Source organism: Aquarana catesbeiana, linkage group LG09 (assembly GCF_042186555.1).
Source record: "Aquarana catesbeiana isolate 2022-GZ linkage group LG09, ASM4218655v1, whole genome shotgun sequence".
Lineage (NCBI taxonomy): Eukaryota > Metazoa > Chordata > Amphibia > Anura > Ranidae > Aquarana > Aquarana catesbeiana.
Window position 1 is genome coordinate 316,517,897 of NC_133332.1, and position 22,673 is coordinate 316,540,569.

At 44.7% G+C, this 22,673-nt stretch overlaps 2 protein-coding genes across 6 annotated transcripts in view; both read left to right on the forward strand.

Annotated features, from left to right (window-relative positions):
- The window catches only part of TTC16 (tetratricopeptide repeat domain 16), a 49,391-nt gene extending 38,733 nt beyond the window's left edge, over nucleotides 1-10,658 (forward strand). For all 5 annotated transcript variants that reach the window (XM_073600722.1, XM_073600723.1, XM_073600724.1 and 2 more), the window contains exons 12-13: nucleotides 2,092-2,257; nucleotides 8,231-10,658. In XM_073600722.1, coding sequence (XP_073456823.1) covers nucleotides 2,092-2,257; nucleotides 8,231-8,419 — 355 coding nt within the window. In that variant the 3' untranslated portion in view covers nucleotides 8,420-10,658. The remainder of the gene's footprint in view (nucleotides 1-2,091; nucleotides 2,258-8,230) is intronic.
- Nucleotides 10,659-14,014: 3,356 nt separating this feature from the next.
- Nucleotides 14,015-21,850, forward strand: LOC141108792 (EKC/KEOPS complex subunit LAGE3-like). The gene is made up of 3 exons (XM_073600727.1): nucleotides 14,015-14,153; nucleotides 17,212-17,340; nucleotides 21,553-21,850. The coding sequence occupies exons 1-3, from the start codon at nucleotides 14,116-14,118 to the stop codon at nucleotides 21,668-21,670; spliced, it is 285 nt and encodes a 94-aa protein (XP_073456828.1). The 5' UTR covers nucleotides 14,015-14,115; the 3' UTR covers nucleotides 21,671-21,850.
- The last annotated feature ends 823 nt before the right edge of the window (nucleotides 21,851-22,673 follow it).

The following is a 22,673-nucleotide window of genomic DNA, read 5'->3' on the forward strand; positions in this document are numbered from 1 at the left end:
CAGGGGCATTAGATTGTGATTGTGATGCCCGTGCGTTCCTCCACGATCTTTGGAAGGTTTCGCTCATCCTAAGTCGCAGGCTGTTTGTCGGTGCACTTTTATGTTGTGCCTCCTCCACCAATTGCCTGTGAGTTGTTTCTTTTTACTATTTTTATTCAATAAATGTTTTAAAAGTTAATGCACAAGGCTGATGCGCCCCTGTTTCTTTTTTCTTTCGGCATTAGATCGTCCCCTGATCTTATTGGTTGTGGCAAAGTTGTAACAGAAAGCTTCAATTGGAGATACCGCCATTCAGTGGCGGCCCCTGCATTAAGGGGCGCACGGGCGCCGCCCGACCTCTCTCCTGCCACCCCCCTCTGTGCACTATGGATAGATTCGTGCATTGCATCAATCTATCCATGGCCGCTGCGGCCACCCCCCATTCAGGCGTCCGGCCCCTTTTCGGGCGCCTGAATTACAACTGCGGGGGGGAGGGGGGGTGTTTTTGAAGCACCTGATTAAAGCCATAGGCACTAATGGGCATCAAAAACAGTGACCTGCAAGCGCCATGCTTGGCGCTCGCAGTTTACTCAGCTGTGTTAGGAAAGCAAATGAATATTCGCTTTCCTAACACTGAACCGCCTCTCTGCCAATCAGGTGCTCGGGTCTGTTACCTGTCACCTGATTGGCTGAAATGACAGGCGCCCCTGTTGGACGCCTATCAGGAGGAGAGGACGGGAGATGAGGACGGCAGGAGACGCTGGCTTGAAGGACCCTGCTCGCCACCGTCACCTGCTACCCCACCAAGACAGGGTAAGTGCCAGGCAGGCGGCAAGCTGGTAGGGGGGGGGGGGGGTCACACTGGCAGCATTTGATAGGCACACTGGTAGCATTTAATTGACACAGTGGCTGCGTTTGATGGGCACAGTGGCTGCGTTTGATGGGCACAGTGGCTGCGTTTGATGGGCACAGTGGCAGCATTTGATGGGCACCATGGCAGAATTTGATGGGCACAGTGGCTGAATTTGATGGGCACGGTGGCAGCATTTGATGGGCACAGTGGCTCGTTTGATGGCACAGTGGCTCGTTTGATGGCACAGTGGCTGCATTTGATGGCACAGTGGCTGCATTTGGCACAGTGGCTGCATTTGATGGCACAGTGGCAGAATTTGGTGGGCACAGTGGCTCGTTTGATGGCACAGTGGCTCGTTTGATGGCACAGTGGCTCGTTTGATGGCACAGTGGCGGCGTTTGATCACCATCAAATCTGTTTTGTGCCTTAATTCTTGAAATTTGCCTATTTTTCCCTTTTCCGTTATGTCCTTTTAATTGTGCATTTTCATCTTTTATCCACTCCCAAAAAAAATTCCCTTTTCCCGGTGTGAAATAATTCGTTTCCTGTAAGTGGAATTAATGGTGAGTTTATATTTCCATTTTCCTTGTTTTATGTGTTAAATCCCAAATTCTAAATACGTTTGGCGTCATTGCGTGTGTGTTCTCCTCTAGTGCTCTACATTGTGGTGGAATCCATATAATCCCACCCAACCGTCCATTACTCAATTGTGTTCTCCAATTTTACCCATCTTTTTTTTTTTTTATTTTGTATTTTGATATCATGAAAATAAATAAGATTTACACAAGAGTCGGACAATGCCGTATCTCTTATTGGACACCCCAACCTGAGGAGGAGTGTCTGCAGCATTCTTTCTTTAGATGACCCATAATTCTCCAGGAGTTCTCCGCCATGTAAAATTGGCTCAGAACCTTTCAAGTTTCCCCTTTGACTCCTTGGCGCCGGCTGCACGCGCAAATATGCGACCTTCTCGGCGGGTGGGCTTTCGCATATTTGCCTTAATTTGTGTAGAGAGCTATGCCGAGTGCGCGCTCCAAGCACAGTTACCAGCGGCTAACGAAAAGTTCCCAATCACTACGAGCTTTTCCGATCATGTGACCGCTGTGACAAGCCAAACACGGCAGTCAACATGGTCATAGAGCTCGCCCTGCCTCCTGGCATCCTAAACCTCTCAAAGGGGCCGGGAGGCGCCAGCGCCAAGAGGTTAAGAAAGTCTTCGGCTGCAGTCACTCAGTCTGTGCTTCTTCTCCTCTGTCTAGGCAGTACCAGCAGGCTGAGTCTCACTTCTCTGAAGCCATAAAGAAGAACCCGCTCCTGCCTCAGCTGTATCTCCACCGGGCGCAACTGAGGCGTCAACTGCAGAACAACGCGGATTGCCAAGAAGACGCCATCACCTCCATCCTTCTGAACCCGAAAAGCAACGAGGTATGTTACTGTTAGCAGTGCAAACAACACTTGACCCCGTCCTCCACCCATCTCCTCCAACTCTGCTCCAGCCTGCCAATATATGCCATGGACCTCACTGACCGCATGCTTGTTTCAGGGCCAGGACTCACTAGGTAGTTAAGACAGGATTAGCTTGACAAACTGGAAACTGAGCTTTTAAAACAAGCCAGCAATGTCATTCTGTTGCTTCCGACCACTGTTGAAGCGTCACCACCACCACTACCACCACCACCACAGCTACCACCACCACCACAACCACCACCACAACTACCACCACCACCACCACCACCACCACCACCACAACTATCACCACTACTACCACCACAACTACCACCACCACCACCAATACAGCAAAGGTCCTGCAGTATTGAAGATCTCAGACTTATGAAGACCTTACCAGATCCCTCAAGGGTGTCCCAAAATTCTGAAACACTTGGTGATTGATTTACCGAAACTGGAGAGTGCAAAATCTGTTGCAGCTGTGCATGGGAGCCAATACAGCTTCCTACCTCAGCTTCTTCAATTTAAACGTTGACAATAAATCCTGGAAGCTGATTGGTTTCTATGGAGAGCTGCACCAGATTTTGGGGGTAAGAATTGTTCTAGGAGGGGATTTTTTTTTTTTTTGGAGGGGGGGGGGGTATGCTAGGAAAGCTGATTTGGTGGGATTTGTGTTGGGAGGGTGGATGGGAAAAAAGGATTTGTGCTAGGACGGGGGGATATGGGATGTTTGTGCTAGAAGAGATGATATGGTAGAAGGGAGAGGGGACTTGTGCTAGGAGGGGAAATGTTTTTGTTTTTTTTTTGGGGGGGGGGATTTGTGCCAGTAGGGATAAATGGGGGTATTTGAGAGTAGGAAGATTTGTACTGGGAGTGGGGAACTTGGAGTGGGGGGATTTTGAGGAGTAGAGGATTTGTGCTAGGATGAGTGATTTTTTTTTTTTGTAGGGGATGTGTGTGCTGGGGCAATTAGGGGAGAGAGAGTATTTGAGCTGGGGGGGGGGGGGGGGGCAAGGATTTGTGCTGAAGGGGGGAGTTTAGCAGGAGGATGGATTTGTCCTGGGAAGAGGGTGACATTTTTTTTTTTTTTTGGGGGGGTGGGGTGGGCTGACCCATAATACCCATATACATTGGGGGGGAGGGGCAGTTTGGCATGCTCCCCCTGGGCTCTAGAGGGCCTTGTCTTGACACTGCCGCCCGTTAGCTCGGCACAGCATTTGATTGACAGCAGTGGGAGCCAATGACTACCACTGCTATCAGTCTGCCCAGGGAGGAGGAAGAGAGCGGCAAGAGCCACCGCTCTTGTGCACATTGCTGGATCGGATCGGGATTCTGTAGCACAGAATGCATAAAGGTGAAAAACCTTAAAGTGGACCTTCAGTCATTTTTTTCATCTTTCCATCTATTAAATCTTCTGCCCTTGTTGCTGTTTTAACTTACGATACAGTAAAATATTTTTTTCTCATTCGTTCATTGACAGACACAGCTCTTCATTATTCAGGATCATAGGGTTATATCGCCCCCTACAGGAGTAGGAAACTAGGCAGAAAAAAGACTTGGCTACGCCCATGGGCAGTCCTATGTGATATACACCCCCCTCTCTGCTATAGGCCTTTCGTTTTTTTTCTGCCTAGTCAGGAGTAAGGACCTAGTTCCGTACTGGGATCTCTGGTCCTGGCAATTTTTTGTTTTTGCTTTTTGAGCTACTTTTTTTTCTCTTGGATTTTTTTCCTGTGAGATCTACAATCAACTGCCGGACTGGGCGACGGGCTTGACACTAAGATCCAGTGGTCTCCCCAGCCTGGCCAGCGAGCGCGTGCAGAATGCAGCGACACGCTAGGTCGGCCGCGACATAGCCCCACTGGACGGGGGCTGGCCCTGCGAGTTAAACGTCTCGCGAGGTCGCATACGACTGTGCCTCGGCGTGTGCCGCAGCATTCCTCATGTCCGACAGCCCCCCCACTTCGGTGGCGAGGAGGATCTGTCTGGAAGCATTACCCGCGCACTCGCTGGAGCGGAAAGTAAGGGGCCCCCTCCTCTCCTTCCCCAGGGTTGTCACTATGGGGGGGGGGTACACCTTGGCACCTGATGGTTGAGTGGGCGACCCCCTTTTGGTGGGGCTTAAGTGTTTGGTCTTCGGGCTGGGCTTCTAAAAAAAACTCTGACTGGGTTACCATTTCAAGGCAATTGTCTGGGGCTACCCTGGATGACATTGTTACGAGTCTCACAGGAGGGAAGTATAAATGTCTTCCACAGTCTGAAATGGAGAAAAGGGCCTCGTAGCAGATGAGGTCCTTCTTCTCGGCACACAATGGACCTGGTCTGGCGAGCCGAGAGCGGGGCTCCCTAGACCCACGTACAAGGCCCCTTCAGTATTATCCTGGCATAAATTGCCCGAGGTCTCTGAGCTATCAGATTCGGCTGAACCAGAAAACCAGGGGTCCCTGGTCTGGTGGCTTCACTCTCCGGGAATTCGGCAGGCACATCCTTTCTCCCCTTGTATTGGACAGTGGTCACCACCAATGCCAGTCTGTCCGGTTAGGGAGGTGTCCTAGGACCGGGTCGTTGGACCCTGGAGGAATCCGGACTGCTGATCGATATTCTGGGACTTCGAGCGATCAGTGGGGGCTCTGGGTACGGATCCAGTCTGAAGATGCCACGGCGGTGGTCTTTCAGTCGGAAGATGCCACGGCGGTGGTCTATGTCAATCACCAGGGCAGAACGAAGAGTGTGTTGGAAGCCCTGACAGTAGCCAGCATCTTCCAGTGGGCAGAACGCCTTGTTCTGGCCCCCTCCACTGTATGCATTCTAGGAGTGGAAAAATGGCAAAAAGGGCAGGCAATTACCTCAGTCGGCTAGTGTTAGTCCACAGGGTGGTCCCTTCACCAGGACATGTTTCATCTGATATGTCTCAGATGGGGCACTCCCGAGGTAGACCTGTTGGCGTCCCGGCTTAACGGAACGGTACTGAAGTTTTTGGCAAGGTCACGGGCTCCTCTGGTGGACACTGCAGACGCTCTGGTGGCCCCGTGGGGCCAGTATAGTAGGATCTACGCCTCTCCTCCTCTCAAGATTCTTCCGCAGCTTTTGCGCAGGATCGAGGCCGAAGGGATTACGGTCATTCTAGTGGGCCCGGATGGTCTTGTCGGTCTTGGTACACCGACCTGGTGCGCCTGGTTGCAGAGGTCCCTTGGTTACTACCTCTCAGGGAGGTTCTACTGTCCTAAGGGCCGATCTTCCATCCTGTTTCAGTTGCTGGTTTTTGAAGGCCTGACTGTTATGAGCCAGGTGCTGAAGTTACGATGCTGCTGAAGGCTAGGAAGCCTTCCTCTGGGAAGATTTACCACCGGACATGGATAGCATACGTATCTTGGTGTGAGGTGCTTGCCATTTACCCTCGTTCTTTTTCGGTGGCTTGGATTTGACCTTCCTTCACAGGGGGGGTTGAGCAGAACTTGGCCTTGAGTACCATCAAGGGCCAGGTGTCGGCCTTGGCGGTTTTCTTCAGCGTCCCCTGGTCTCGCACTTCCTGGTGCGTACTCTTAATCAAGGGGTTCGACATCTGCCTCCACTGGTGAAGTCACTTCTACCACCGTGTGATCTACTCTTGGTGTGTTCGGTTCTTCTGGAGGGAGGTTCTTCTGCTTGCTCTGTTCCAGAAGGTGGCTTTTTTGGTTGTTATCACCTCTGCTCGCAGAGTGTCGGAACTGTAAGCATTACCATGTCATACTCCTTACCTGGTGATCCACAAAGATGAAGTGGTTCTTCACCCTTGTCCGTGGTTCCTTCCTTTTGATGAAGGACATTGTGTTGCCTTCCCTGTGTCCAAGGTCAAAATGTCCTAAGGAATTTACCTTGCATGCCCTGGATGTGTTTGGGCGATCTGGGTATATTTGGCAGTCACGGGGCCTTTTCAGAGATCAGACTCACTGTTTGTGATCACGGACGGGCCAAAAAGGGGGCTGTCTGCTTCTTCTGCGACCTTTTCTAGATGGCTCAGACAGACGATGACTGTGGTCTATTCTATCAGGGGTTGGGTTCCTCCTTTCCCTGTTACGGTGCATTCTACTTGGCTGCTTATTGCTTCTTGGGCCTTCCATCGTCAGGCGTCAGCTGCGCTGGTTTCCAAGGCGGCCACTTGGTCGTCGATGTACACTTTCACAAATTTCTACAATGTGGCTGTGCTGGCATCTGAGGATGCTTCTTTTGGCCTGCAAGGTATTGCGGGCTGCTGTTTAGAGGGTCAATTCCCTCTTGAAGGGGTATTGTTCAGGTTGGGCTCCAGTTTGTTTCTGTGTTGAGCTCCTGTTACCTGATTGGCTCTCGTGTTTAGCCTTTGGGATTTTTCGTTGTCCCCACCCCTCATGTTTGGCACTGCTTTGGGACGTCCTGTCAGGGCTGGGCTCAGCCCTTCCTTCTCTGAGCTGGCCGCTCAACTGTCCGCTAATTGCCAGCTCCCATCTCTCTCCACAGTTACTCACCTGTTGATGATATCCTGCTCATCAGTCCTGCCTACTTAAGCGGTCCAGTCCAGAGGAGCTCTGCCTTCGCCTTGGTCAACATCACAAGAAACATCTCCTGCGTTCCTGTTTTAAGACTGGCTTTGCTGACATCCCTTCTGGCTCCGGATCCTGATGCTGTACCACTACTTTGATCCCTGACTTCTGGCTTGGCTGACTATCCGTTGCGGTTACTAAACTTTGGCTGTGTTTTGACTACGTTCGTTCTTTTTTACTTTTATTATTAAACACATGTGATTTAACTGTACTTCTGTCTCGGTCTGATTTCATGGTTTCTGACATGTCCATATGGTTCTGAATAATAGAGTGCTGTGTCTATCAATGAACGAATGGGATTTTTGACTTGCCGTAAAATCCGTTTCTCTGAGTTCATTGTCAGACACAGCACCCGCCCCTCTAAGGAGTGTTTAATGCTTCTAACACTGCTTGTTACTAAACTTAAGGCCTATAGCGGGGGGGGGGGGGGTGTATGTGTGTGTGTGTATCACCTAGGACTGCCCATGGGCGTAGCCAAGTCTTTTTTCTGCCTAGTGTCCTACTCCTGTAGGGGGCGATATAACCCTATGGTTCTGAATAATGGAGCGCTGTGTCTGCCAATGAACTCAGAGAAACTGATTTTACGGTAAGTCAAAAACCCTTTTTTTTTCTGCCAGTAAATCCCTTATACAGCCCACTTCCTGTTTCTTGTCTGGTCATTAGCCTAGTCCAGTGATGGCGAACCTTGGCACCCCCCAGATGTTTTGGAACTACATTTCCGATGATGCTCAACTACAATGCAGAGTGCATGAGCATCATGGGAAATGTAGTTCCAAAAGTTCCAGTATATGCCAAGGTTCGCCATTGCTGGTCTAGGCTTATGACATCATGCACAGCTCACTCTCTCTCACTCTGGTGAGAGTTTGCCAGGAAGGGAGGGGGGTGAGTCATAAGAGGGCCAATGAAAGCTGCAGAGACGGAGGTGTGTCTCTCTGTGTGTCTGTGTAAATTTCAGGAAGTGGACAGGCAGCAGCTTCAGCTGCCCACAGTTAAAATGGCTGCAGCCAGACTCAGTGGAGGGAGATTCCTGCAGCATATTTGGCAAGTACAAAATCGCAGTATATATAAAATAATATGCAAAGTGGTTGGAGGGAAGCTTCAGAATGGCAAAGATGTATTTATGACAAATGTGAGCAGACTGCAGTTCCTCTTTAATGATCTCAGAAGATTCCATTGTGTTCTATACCAGTATATCCGGATGTTTCTTTTGGTCCCCACTCATATATAACTCTCCGCCATTGTTAAACTGAACACTGGATTTGATGCACCCTGTACCATTTCCAGATGGTAGAATATATAAAAAAACAATCCAGCGATGGCAGCTTGCTGCCTTTCTGCTTGTAATAAATGGGGGGCGCTGTCCTCACACAGATCTCCTGTTTTTGTTTCCTGGCAGGTGTCGCCCACACTAATGACCTTCTTCCCTGGGAAGTCTCTGGAGGAGGTTCTACACAGTACACTGGCCACCAGAGCTCACCGTCTACTGGAGAGAAGCCTGAAGAATCTGCCCAATGAGAAGAGGACGTGTGGGTCACCCCCCCCCCCTTCAAGAATCATCGGGAACATTGCTCCACCCCAAGCCTGAAGAACCCGGAATGAACCTGCCCAATGAGAAGAGGACATGTGGGTCCCCCCCCTTCAAGAATCATCGGGAACATCGCTCCACCCCAAGCCTGAAGAACCCTGAAGAACCTGCCCAATGAGAAGAGGACATGTGGGTGGCCCCCCCCCCCCTTCAAGAATCATCGGGAACATCGCTCCACCCCGATCAGAGCTGAACTTAGTGGAGTCTTTGATAAATGTAAACCTTAGTGGTCTGGAGGGGACGGCAGTGGCCCTCCGGGAGGGACTTTCATTACCCTCCATGGGATATATACTGGGACACATATATATATATATATATATATATATATATATATATATATATATATATATATATATATATGTATGTATATATAATTTCTTGGACCTCTTTTTCTTGAACTCCATGTATAGGAGAATTCTCTCCAGGAATTTAAAGGGGGGGAAAAAAATTCCTTTTTGTGCAGCAATGCAGGAAGTTTGGTCTTGCTATACAAGCACTTGGATGGGAATATTTTGCTCTCATGATACTTATATCGGTGGGGACATGTTGAAGTCGGAGAACTCTGTATATTAAGGGGAGCGATGCTTGAAGTTGAAGATCTTGCTGTATAGTGTTGCCCTTGTGTGCCATCTCCCCATTGGCCAGGACTATGTTTGTGTATTGAGATGGGTGGTGTATGTCATAACAGTCAGGTATTGGAATTATACCCGGTAGGTATACCCAGGTACCCTTCTGGGATAACAGACTAACGGTGGAGGGCATAACATTGGGAGGGTGGTCAGAATACAGTCAGAGAAATACGATGGGTAAAGTTAAAATAAAAATTTAAATTTAACATTTTATATAAATAGGGATTGGCTGGCCTGGTGTTCTCCGAAAGTATCGTAAAAAATATGATTATTCTTTACATATTCCCTATTGATTATTCATTGAGACTATTTGGGAAATGCATTTAAATTCTGGTTATAGGATACAGTTCCCCAATTCCATCTTTTCAGCGGTAAATATACCACTAATAAGTATATAGATCCTTATGATGTGTCAGAATTATGAGTTTTTTTATATAGCTCCTTAGAACAAAAATCCCCCTGAAGAAGAACATGACTATATGGGTAGAAACGCGTTGGCCTGGTGTTCTCTCATAGTACCGTAAAAAATATGATTATTCTTTACATATTCCCTATTGATTATTCATTGAGACTATTTGGGAAATGCATACATCACACCTCTTTGGAGGTCCAAGTGTGTGGCTCCCTGTAATCCCTTTGGAGCTGGATTTCGCCCCGAGGAGGTGGGAACGGCCTATGGAGACCCTTGGATCGCTGAACTTCTTTTTTTTTTTAAATTCTGGTTATAGGATACGGTTCCCCAATTCCATCTTTTGAGCAGTAAATATACCACTAATAAGTATATAGATCCTTATACATTATGATGTGTCAGAATTATGAGTTTTTTGATATGGCTCCTTACACTAAAAATCCCCCTGAAGACGACCACGACTATATGGGTCAAAACGCGTTGGCCTGGTGTTCTCCGATAGTAGCATAAAAAATATGATTATTCTTTACGTATTCCCTATTGATTATTCATTGAGACTATTTGGGAAATGCATACATCACACCTCTTTGGAGGTCCAAGTGTGTGGCTTCTTGTAATCCCTTTGGAGGTAGGATTTCGCCCCGAGGAGGTGGGAACGGCCTATGGAGACCCTTGGATCGCTGAACTTCTTTTTTCTTAAATTCTGGTTACAGGATACAGTTCCCCAATTCCATCTTTTGAGCGGTAAATATACCACTAATAAGTATATAGATCAGGGGTCTTCAAACTATGGCCCTCCAGTTGTTCAGGAACTACAATTCCCATCATGCCTAGTCATGTCTGTGAATGTCAGAGTTTTACAACGCCTCATGGGACGTGTAGTTCCGCAACAGCTGGAGGGCCGTAGTTTGAAGATCCCTGATATAGATGCTTGTACATTATGATGTGTCAGAATTATGAGTTTTTTGATGTATCTCCTTAGAACAAAAATCCCCCTGAAGAACACCACGGCTATATGGGTCGAAACGCGTTGGAGTATTCATGTGGATGGCAATTTTGTAATGTAATGTTTCATTTGCTCCACTGTGTGACTTTCGCTATGTATGATGGAACATGTTTTTTTTAAGTCTGTAACCAGAGCTCATATTTTAAACCATTCATAAATTTGAATTCTATTTTGTGAAATAAAAAGATTTTTACTAAATCACTGCTTTTTTGATTTAATACTTTGCTGCTAAAAAACACCCCTTGGGGGGGAATCATCCCATATTGCGAAATACGATGAAACCTTCTATGTCTGAAATATGCGGCCGGTCCTTAATGGGTGCAGGAGTGCCGCCCCCCTAGTTTGCATGCGGGAGCCCTGGACTTATAGCTTTCTATGAGGCTCTGATTGGCTTGAAAAAGGTTGGGCTCTGCGCCCCGAACCCACCCACTTGTGACACTAGCGAATCAAAATCCGCTATCGGTTTCCAGCTTCTCCTCCCAGCCAATCGGGACAGGAGGCGGATCTAAAGAGGACCAGGTTAGTTGGGAGGAGAAGCCTAACATCATTAGATTCATTATGTTAGAATGTTTTGTTTCTTTTTTTTTATATATTTGGATTCATTTGGTACAATTATTTTTTTTCAAATCAATCGAATTTGGGAAGATTCCTTTTATTTTATTCTATTTTTTTGCTATTTTATTCTTTTCTTTTCTATTCCTTTAGTTTCTATTCTGTTTTTTATTCCATTCTATTTTATTTTCTGTTGTTGTCTCTTTAGTATTCTATAAAGCCCATGTGTCAAACACGAGGCCCACAGGTCAAAATCTGGCCCTCCAGGCCATTTTATGTGGCCCTTACACTGGTCCTGCAGCTGCGGACCCCCCCCCCCCCCCATCTCTGCCCCCACCTTTTCTCAGCAGTTGGCAGCAGAGAGGAGGACAGAACTTCTCCACCTGATCCTGCTCTTCTCTGAGGATCGCCTCTGTCCCCCTCCCATCTCAGCAGTCGAAAGCAGAGGACAGAACTCCTCCTGCAGATCTTGAGCCTCTCTGTGCAAGCTGCAGCACCTCCACCTGCCCTGGTCTCAGCATTTTAGCCCTCCTCTGGTCCTTCTCCAGACTCTGTACTTTCTGCTTCCCATTTCCGCCACCAAGCTTCTTCAGCAGCACAAATGGTGTGAGGTGGGGTGCACTGTAAGGGAGGGTGGGGGACTCTTGACTTCTGATGTAATGAGGGGATGGGGTGCATCTAGACTTACAGATACAACTAGCCCTTTGACGGCAACCATGATGCTGATGCGGGCCGCAATGAAATGATGGAGTTTGCCCCCGTCCCCCCCGCTATAAAGCAGCCGGGATGCACCGATATATCGGCCGCCAAAAACGATCGAAAATAGGGTTATCGCCATGTTGCTGAGGTGCCGATAACGGCCTCTAAAAAAAAATCTGCACGATTTTGCCGCGTTTTACGGTGCTTTTTCATAGGTCGCGTGACTCAAAAACCGCATCGAAAACACAACCCAGGTGCGTTTTTGCCGCCTTTTCAATGCATTTTAAAAAAAGGGAGGTGCGTTTTTGTAACTGACCAAATATGAACCAAAAAAAAAAAAAAATGCGGCAAGCGGGATTTTTCACACCACAACAGACCCGAGTCAAGACATGCATAGAATTTTGAAGGGATGTTTTTTTTTTCTTGAGCCTCTCTTGCGCTTTTTTTGTTTTTTAATACAAAAGCACTTCAAAAACGATTAAAGGGGATTGTAAAGTCTCAAGGTTTTTCACCTTCATGCATTCTATTATTATTATTATTATTATTATTATTATACAGGATTTATATTGCGCCAACAGTTTGCACAGCGCTTAACAAAATGAAGGCAGACATCTGATCGCTGATCACCGCCATTACTAGTAAAAAAAAAAAAAAAAAATTATAATAAAAAGTCCATAAATCTATCCCCTATTTTGTAGACGCGATAACTTTTGCGCAAACCAATCAATATACGCTTATTGCGATTTTTTTTTTTTTTTTTTTTTTACTACCAAAAATATGTAGAAGAATACATATTGGCCTAAACTGATGAAGATTTTTTTTTTTTATTTGTTTTTTTTTTTTTTTTTATATTTATTATAGCAAAAAGTAAAAAATATTGTTTATTTTTTTTCAAAATTGTCGCTCTTTTTTGGGTTTATAGCGCAAAAAAAAAAAAACCAAAAAAAAAAAAACGCCGAGGTTGATCAAATACCACCAAAAGAAAGCTCTATTTTATTTGGGTACAACCTCGCTCGACCGCGCAATTGTCAGTTAAAGTGACGCAGTCGTATAAAAAAAAAATGGCCTGGTCATTGGGGGGGGGGGGGGGGGAAGCCTTCCAGGGCAGAAGTGGTTAAAGTGTATTTTTTTTTTATTTGCATTTGAAAAACCAACTGGCAGAGAACATTTTATTCTCTAGGGTTTCTGCTAAAAAAAAAAAAAAGAAAAAAATATATATTTATTTAATGTTTAGTGTTTCTAAGTAGTTTTCTAGCAAAAAATACAGATTTCTTTTTTACCTGTTAACAAAAAACGTCAGAAAATCGCCCGGTCATCTTGCAAAACCCACCATTTTATTCTCTATGGTCTCTGCTAAAAATATATATATATTTTTTTTATTTATTTAATGTTTGGGGTTTCTAAATAGTTTTCTAGCAAAAAATACTGATTTTTTTTTTTTTTTTTACTTGTCAACAAAAAGTGTAAGAAAATAGCCCGGTTGTCTTTTTTGCTGACAGTTTACATTTTGTAAATTGTTGTATTAATATAAAAACTGGAGCTACCAGACCTAAAACTATTTTTTTTTTTTTTTTTAAGATATGTATGCAAAAAAAAAAAATTGCAAAACCCACCATTTTATTCTCTAGGGTCTCTGCTAAATATTTATACATATATTTATTGTTATTATTATTATTATAATATTATATTTTTTAAATGTATTTAATGTTTGGGGTTTCTAAGTAGTTTTCTAGCAAAAAATACAGATTTTTTATTTTGTACCTGTCAACAAAAAGTGTCAGAAAATGGCCCGGTCCTCTTTTTTTGCTGACAGTTTGCATTTTGTAAATTGTTGTATTAATATAAAAACTGGAGCTACCAGACCTAAAACATTTTTTTTTTTAAGATATGTATGCAAAAAAAAAATTGCAAAACCCACCATTTTATTCTCTAGGGTCTCTGCTATATATATATATATAATTTTTTTTTTTTTTTTTTTTTTTTTTTATGTTTGGGGTTTCTAAGTAGTTTTCTAGCAAAAAATACAGATTTTTTATTTTTTTTTTTGTACCTGTCAACAAAAAGTGTCAGAAAATGGCCCGGTCGTCTTTTTTTGCTGACAGTTTGCATTTTTAGTAAATTGTTGCACTAATATAAAAACTGGAGCTACCAGACCGAAAACTATTTTTTTTTTTTTTTTTTTTTTTTTAAGACATGTATGAAAAAAAAAAAAAAATGCAACAATTCACTGATAAGCTGCACAGGAAGCCAGCATGGACACATTCAGCTGATGGTTATTCCTCATACTGTCCAGCAGGTGGCGCCTGAGCGCCTAACAGCTCTCTTCTCTCTCAGTCCTCCGAGGGATAGACGAGCCGGGCCGGTCCGGAGCAGCATCACGTCTCTATGGTGGTGAGTGGTGATGATGTCAGGAAAGATGGCGGCTGCTCCTCTGTATTTGTATCCTTTTTTTTATCTGGACGGGAATCGTGAGAATGTGAGAGAGAGGAGAGAAGGTTCTGATATCATTTCATTCATATTTCTCTATAATGGAGGGCTCAGTGTTGGTTTACAATCAGGGGGAGGCAACCTGGAACTACAAGTCCCATCATGCCTCTGGGAGTCATTGTAACTGCCAGCCTTGCAATGCCTCATGGGAAATGTAGTTCCCACAACAGCCGGAGAGCCCTGGGTTGCCTGCTATGGGGAAGGGGGGGGGGGTGGAGGAGATACTCCAGCCGTTGCCTATGGTTACGCCACGTTTACGCCTTTTTTTTCGACGGCATTCACACGCCGCGCGTTGTGTTTGGCAGCTCATTCATTGAAATGCGGCAAAAGAAAACTTATGTCCTCCCCCCCCTGCAGAAGGCGCGGTAGACCGACGTGTAGGACTAAAGCGCACGTGCGGCAGTGGGGGGGGGGAGGGGGGGCGCCTTTAAATCTGGCAGGTTTGCATCGAGTTACGGGAGCGTGCTCCCCCTCCCCCATTGCGATCGCCATTTGCATATTAATTGGGCGGAACGGTGGCGGCTCTGCCCGCCATTCCAAACGGCGAAAGTTGCTTTTTTTTTGTCGCGCAATCGCAGCAAGATTGCACCCAGTTCCGGGGGAGGGGCTGCCATTTAGAATGAATAGGCGGCCCCGCCTGCGTTCGTCGCCCAAGAGAAGCTTCACGCAATTTTTTTTTTTTTTTTTGGTGGGTGTCAAGCTGCATGTGATTTTTTTTTTTTTTTTTTTTTTTTTGGGGGGGGGGGGGGGGGGGCGACAAGCTTCACGCAATTTTGTTTTTTAAAGGCATGTCCCCGCCCCGCCTGTGATTTTGTCGTGTGAAATCGCACTACGTTTGCGGTGCTGTTTAGAATGAATAGAAACCCAAACGCACCTTGCGCACTTTGCACCGATTCGCCGCCCCCCCCCACCGTTATTCCTGGTGAGCGAAAGAAAATCCCAAATTTTGAGTTGTTCCCAGATCAGCAACAGAGGGGAAATCTTTCAATTGGATACTAGTCCTGGTGACAGCCGGGGAGTCCCTCACTTCCTGTTTTGGCTATGTGACAGGAAGTGAAGGGAAATCTCCCCTGGGGGGGACACAGATGGGGGGGGGTTATCCCTTCTTTACTCTATCCAAAATAAAAATTTACCTTTTTAGTTCTGCTTTAACCACTTGCCGACCGTGATATACCTGAAAGACGGCTATGGCATGGTCGTCCGGTTCTGGGAGGGCGTCTATTGAACCCCCTGCACCTCCCCCGGGGGGGGGGGGGTGCACTCTGTGATTGCTGTGTGCTTTGGCACAGCGATCAAAGATTGAGGTAAAGGGACAATCATAGCAGCCCTTCACCATGTGATCAGCTGTGTCCAATCACAGCTGATCTCCATGTAAACAAATGACGGTGATCGGCATTTACTTCCCTCCACAGCGGAAGGAAAGCCGATAACTGGCTATCCTGTGACAGCACAAACTGCTAATCAGTGCCTCATCAGTGCAGCCTCATCAGTGCCCATCAGTGCAGCCTCATTAGTGCCCATCAGTGCAGCCTCATTAGTGCCCATCAGTGCAGCCTCATTAGTGCCCATCAGTGCAGCCTCATCAGTGCCCATCAGTGCAGCCTCATTAGTGCCCATCAGTGCAGCCTCATTAGTGCCCATCAGTGCAGCCTCATTAGTGCCCATCAGTGCAGCCTCATTAGTGCCCATCAGTGCAGCCTCATTAGTGCCCATCAGTGCAGCCTCATTAGTGCCCATCAGTGCAGCCTCATTAGTGCCCATCAGTGCAGCCTCATCAGTGCCTATTAGTGCAGCCTCATCAGTGCCTATTAGTGCCCAAAATTACTTAAAATTATGTAAAATAATTTTTTTTTTTAATCAAAATGTTTTTTTTTTGTTTGTTTTATATAGCAAAAAACCCCAGCTGTGATTAAATCCCACCAAAAGAAAGTTCTATTTGTGTGAAAGAAATGATAAAAATGTCCTCTGTGTACAGTGTTACATGACCGCGTAATTGTCATTCAAAGTGTGACGGCGCTGAAAATTGGCCTGGGCAGGGAGGGGGAGGGGAATGCCCGGTATTGAAGGGGTTAATTTTATAGATATTTTTTTTTTTTTTTTTTTATATACAAGTCCCCTTTTTTCATGGCATCTTGTGGCCGGTCATGCGATTGTCGCGGCATCCTCTTCTTCTTCCTGTGGCAGGGTCCGTGGACCTCCTCGGGGTGACCTCCAGTATTCTCCTGTGAGCCCGGGTCAAGGTGAGGACTCCCCCCGGGGGGGAGGGAAGAGGTTCAATTTAGAACTAAAGGTTTCCCGCACCGCACATGGACTGGCTAACCCTTTCGCGAGATACCCGCGGTTTCTAGGCGATTGCTAATGGCACCCAAAATGCATCTCGCAAATGTTGCCCCTTTTTTTGCGGGCACCAGATGGCACGGTAACCGCAGTTTGGTGCGGTGGGATTTGCAGAAGTTCTGCTTGCGCTATTTTTTTTTTTTTGCATGTTCGCTCTTTTAAAAACGAATGGGCTGTCAGAAACGGAATGCGTGGGTAGAAGGCACGCATTCACACCTAAAGTTCTGAACGATCGTACTGAAGTCACCAACACAAGCCCAAGCCCTGTTGACTTGGACCCTTCTAATGACCATGCATGACGTGTTCTGACTAGTCCAGCTTTACCGGCTGCCACTTGTTTATGGTCAGTGGTGGACACTTCCCTCTACAGTGCCTTTTTATAAACTTTTATAGGACAGCTTGGTCACAGACACCGTGTATAGAGCTGATCTGATGGGCTCTGTACCTTGTGTACTGTTTACATTGGCGAGCCCAACCCCCCTCTCATTCCTCTTACAATGGAGAAAGGCAGAACTAATCAATGGCTCATTAGATCCAGATCAGCAGATCCCAAGGTAAGCGGGGATCGTCTTTCACCCCTGGCCCAGCCAAGAAAAGGGGGTAATACAAGCTGGTAATCCATATGCCAGCAAATCGGCCAAACCCAACTTTATTCTCCATAACAAAGGTGAAGTCAGCTGGACGTGCCCTTCCCCCGCTCCTCCGAAGCTCAGATCGCCCACGATTCCCTGAACCCCGATGCCGAGCCGAGAAAAGGAGGCGTGAGCAAGACCCTGAGCGTCCAAGACAACGTCCTACGGGTGTAAGTACCGGGGAATGTCCCCACCCCCGATATGTGTGGTCATAGGGAGTAATAGACATGGTGGGGGGTTGTTGGTGACACTGTTGTCATTTTTATGGGGGGGGGGGATGGGAGTGAAGATATTTTCCTAAATTTGTAAAAAAAAAAAAAAAATGTATTGATGCTCAATAAAAAGAGATCATTTAAAGAGCAACTTCAGTCTCCTCTTTAGTGGCTCCACCCCCTTCCCTTTTCGGTGCCACCATTATGGTGCGGATGTGCCGAAGGGCTCCGCCCCGGCCCTTTGGTTCCTGGCAGCGCCCCCCCCCCCCCTCCTAACATCTGTGCAGGCGATTTTCCACGCGTGCGCAAGGGCGACGGAGGTTTGGTACTTTCATAATGGCCATCTTTGCGCATGCGCAGGAAACCGACACATGCAGGGATGGTCGGGGGGAAACCTGCGTGTGCACAGATGTAGACACGATGCGGTTCGTTTCATTCTGAAATTGAAATTCAAACAAATTTTGTTGTTGTTCGGATGCATCCGAATTACGTTGGTAACACATTTAAACGAATCCGAAATAACTAAACAAATTTTTCGGGCCGAAATTCGAATAGTTTTCAAATCAAATTCGAATTTCCAAAGAGAATAAAATAGAATAGAAAATAAAGAGAATAGAGAAAAAATAGAAAAGTGAATAGAAAATAAAAGAATAGAATATAATAGAGTAGAACAGAATAGAAAATAAAAGAATAGAAAAAAATAGAATAGAAAATAAAAGAGTAGAGTAAAACAGAACAAAATAGAATGTAAAATAACGGAATGAAATAGAATAGAAAATAAAGGCATAGAATAGAAAAGAAGAGAATAGAAAGAAAATAGAATATAATAGCGTAGAACAGAATAGACAATAAAAGAATAGAAAATAAAAGAATAGAGTAAAACAGAACAAAATAGAATATAAAATAAAGGAGTAGAATAGAAAAGAAGAGAATAGAAAAAAATAGAATATAAAATAAAAGAATAAAATATAATAGCGTAGAACAGAATAGAAAATAAAAGAATATAAAATAAAAGAATAGTTTAGTTTAGAAGAGTAAAACAGAACAAAATAGAATGTAAAATAACAGAATAAAATAGAATATAAAATAAAGGAGTACAATAGAAAAGAGGAGAATAGAAAAAAAATAGAATAGAATATAATGGCGTAGAATATAAAATAAAAGAATAGAAAAAATAGAATATAAAATAAAAGAATAGAGTAAAATAACAGAATAAAATAGAATATAAGAGAAAGGAGTAGAATAGAAAAGAATAGAAAGAAAACAGAAAAGTGAATATAAAATAAAAGAATAGAATATAATAGAGTAAAACAGAACAGAATATAAAATAAAAGAATAGAAAAATAGAATATAAAATAAAAGAATAGAGTAAAACAGAACAAAATAGAATGTAAAATAAAGGAGTAGAATAGAAAAGAAGAGAATAGAAAGAAAATAGAAAAGTGAATAGAAAATAAAAGAATAGAATAGTATAGAACAGTATAGAAAACAAAAGAATAGAAAAAAATAAAACAGAAAATAAAAGAATAGAATGAAATAGAATAGAAAATAAAGGAATAGAATAAAAAAATAGAATTGAAGAATATGACCATCTTCTGAAATTCGAATTTTAAATAGACTAAATTTGAATACAATAGAAAAGAATTGACTAGAAAATAAAAAAATAGAACAGAATATAAAAAAAAGAATAGAATATAACCTCTTCAAAGTGTTGAGTAGAATAAAAATTTGAATAGAATAGAACAGAAAATAAAAGAACAGAATAGAAAGAATATAACCATCTTCCAAAATTCGAATTTTGAATAGAATAAATTCAATTTCAAATGGAATTCGATTCGAATGCAATTGGAATCGATTTGAATTCGAATAAACAAAACGAATTGCCAAAAATGAATTAAATGGATTTATGTAAATAACAAAATGAAATGATTTTTTAAAATTTTCGTTCTGCACATGTCTACACAGATGTAGGGCTCACTCGGGATCCGAAGCCTTGTGGCACATCTGCACAGGGGATTTCCTATGCATGAGAAAGGACATCAGAGGCTTGGTACTTCCATAATAGCCGTCCTTACACACAGTTGGGAAAGTCAGATGATGTCAATTTTACTATCCATAGGCGACGCTTTAAAAGCCTTTACAGGATCCCACTTTAGATTTACATGGGAGGTCTGGTGCTGAAATTACTGCCCATGATCCGACGTTCGCATTGATAACTCACATGTGTGGTACGATCGCTGTTTGCATGCGTGTGGGACCGACACACACGTTCCCCTTTGCATGGGAGAACAGGGGCACTTAACATTTTTTTTGTTTTACTTTTTTTGTAACACTTTTATTGCTGCCACAAGGAATGTAAACGTCCCATGTGACAGTAATAGGCGGTGACAGGTCCTCTTTATGGAGAGATCTGGGGTCTATAATGAATGTAAACATCCCATGTGACAGTAATAGGAGGTGACAGGTCCTCTTTATGGAGAGATCTGGGGTCTATAATGAATGTAAACATCCCATGTGACAGTAATAGGCGGTGACAGGTCCTCTTTATGGAGAGATGTGGGGTCTATAATGAATGTAAACATCCCATGTGACAGTAATAGGAGTTGACAGGTCCTCTTTATGGAGAGATCTGAGGTCTATAATGAATGTAAACATCCCACGTGACAGTAATAGGAGGTGACAGGTCCTCTTTATGGAGAGATCTGGGGTCTATAATGAATGTAAACATCCCATGTGACAGTAATAGGTGGTGACAGGTCCTCTTTATGGAGAGTTCTGGGGTCTATAATGAATGTAAACATCCCATGTGACAGTAATAGGTGGTGACAGGTCCTCTTAATGGAGAGATCTGGGGTCTATAATGAATGTAAACATCCCATGTGACAGTAATAGGAGGTGACAGGTCCTCTTTATGGAGAGATCTGGGGTCTATAATAAATGTAAACATCCCATGTGACAGTAATAGGTGGTGACAAGTCCTCTTTATGGAGAGATCTGGGGTCTATAATGAATGTAAACATCCCATGTGACAGTAATAGGAGGTGACAGGTCCTCTTTATGGAGAGATCTGGGGTCTATAATGAATGTAAACATCCCATGTGACAGTAATAGGAGGTGACAGGTCCTCTTTATGGAGAGATCTGGGGTCTATAATGAATGTAAACATCCCATGTGACAGTAATAGGTGGTGACAGGTCCTCTTTATGGAGAGATCTGGAGTCTATAATGAATGTAAACATCCCATGTGACAGTAATAGACGGTGACAGGTCCTCTTTATGGAGAGATCTGGGGTCTATAATGAATGTAAACGTCCCATGTGACAGTAATAGGTGGTGACAGGTCCTCTTTATGGAGAGATCTGGGGTCTATAATGAATGTAAACATCCCATGTGACAGTAATAGGAGGTGACAGGTCCTCTTTATGGGGAGATCTGGGGTCTATAATGAATGTAAACATCCCATGTGACAGTAATAGGAGGTGACAGGTCCTCTTTATGGAGAGATCTGGGGTTTATAATGAATGTAAACATCCCATGTGACAGTAATAGACGGTGACAGGTCCTCTTTATGGAGAGATCTGGGATCTATAATGAATGTAAACATCCCATGTGACAGTAATAGGTGGTGACGGGTCCTCTTTATGGAGAGATCTGGGGTCTATAATGAATGTAAACATCCCATGTGACAGTAATAGGAGGTGACAGGTCCTCTTTATGGAGAGATCTGGGGTCTATAATGAATGTAAACATCCCATGTGACAGTAATAGGAGGTGACAGGTCCTCTTTATGGGGAGATCGGGGGTCTATAATGAATGTAAACATCCCATGTGACAGTAATAGGAGGTGACAGGTCCTCTTTATGGAGAGATCGGGGTCTATAATGAATGTAAACATCCCATGTGACAGTAATAGGAGGTGACAGGTCCTCTTTATGGAGAGATCTGGGGTCTATAATGAATGTAAACATCCCATGTGACAGTAATAGGAGGTGACAGGTCCTCTTTATGGAGAGATCTGGGGTCTATAATGAATGTAAACATCCCATGTGACAGTAATAGGAGGTGACAGGTCCTCTTTATGGAGAGATCGGGGGTCTATAATGAATGTAAACATCCCATGTGACATGTACGGGAGGGGATCAATTCTCTTTGTCTCTCCTCCACTCGCAGGCGTTGGCAGGCGGATGAAGCTCGGATCCTTCGTGTGTCTGTGACCTCCTTCCTGGAACATCTATCACTGGTGGTGAAGACCATGGAGCGATTCGGGCCGCCGTTATCCGATTCATGAAGACCGGACAATGAGAGAGAAGGTTCCTACACACCGACAGACTTGGTGTAATCGGAGGTGGACCGACCCTCTCAGACCCTCATAGACTCTGGTTATGGATCTCTGCAGACGTATATCTTCATTTTTTAAAAAATTTTTTTTTTGAGCTTTTATATAAAATAAAAATTTTCTTGCAACATATCTACACCGTTTCTTTATTTAAACCAAGGGGGATCTCCGAACTTTCTAAACAAAAGGTCCAGTTTACAGTCCACCAGACTTTAGGAGGGCCGGATTGTGGCCAGTGGGAGTAGAAAAGGTCCCGGCCATATTGTTGGTGTCGGTAGGGGGGGATTGTGGCATTTTGTTGGTGTCGGTAGGGGGGATTTGTGGCATATTGTTGGTGTCGGTAGGGGGGATTTGTGGCATATTGTTGGTGTCGGTAGGGGGGATTTGTGGCATATTGTTGGTGTCGGTAGGGGGGATTTGTGGCATATTGTTGGTGTCGGTAGGGGGGATTTGTGGCATATTGTTGGTGTCGGTAGGGGGGATTTGTGGCATATTGTTGGTGTCGGTAGGGGGGGATTGTGGCATTTTGTTGGTGTCGGTAGGGGGGGATTTGTGGCATATTGTTGGTGTCGGTAGGGGGGATTTGTGGCATATTGTTGGTGTCGGTAGGGGAGGATTGTGGCATTTTGTTGGTGTCGGTAGGGGGGATTTGTGGCATATTGTTGGTGTCGGTAGGGGGGATTTGTGGCATATTGTTGGTGTCGGTAGGGGGGATTTGTGGCATATTGTTGGTGTCGGTAGGGGGGATTTGTGGCATATTGTTGGTGTCGGTAGGGGGGATTTGTGGCATATTGTTGGTGTCGGTAGGGGGGGATTGTGGCATTTTGTTGGTGTCGGTAGGGGGGGATTGTGGCATTTTGTTGGTGTCGGTAGGGGGGGATTGTGGCATTTTGTTGGTGTCGGTAGGGGAGGATTGTGGCATTTTGTTGGTGTCGGTAGGGGGGATTTGTGGCAT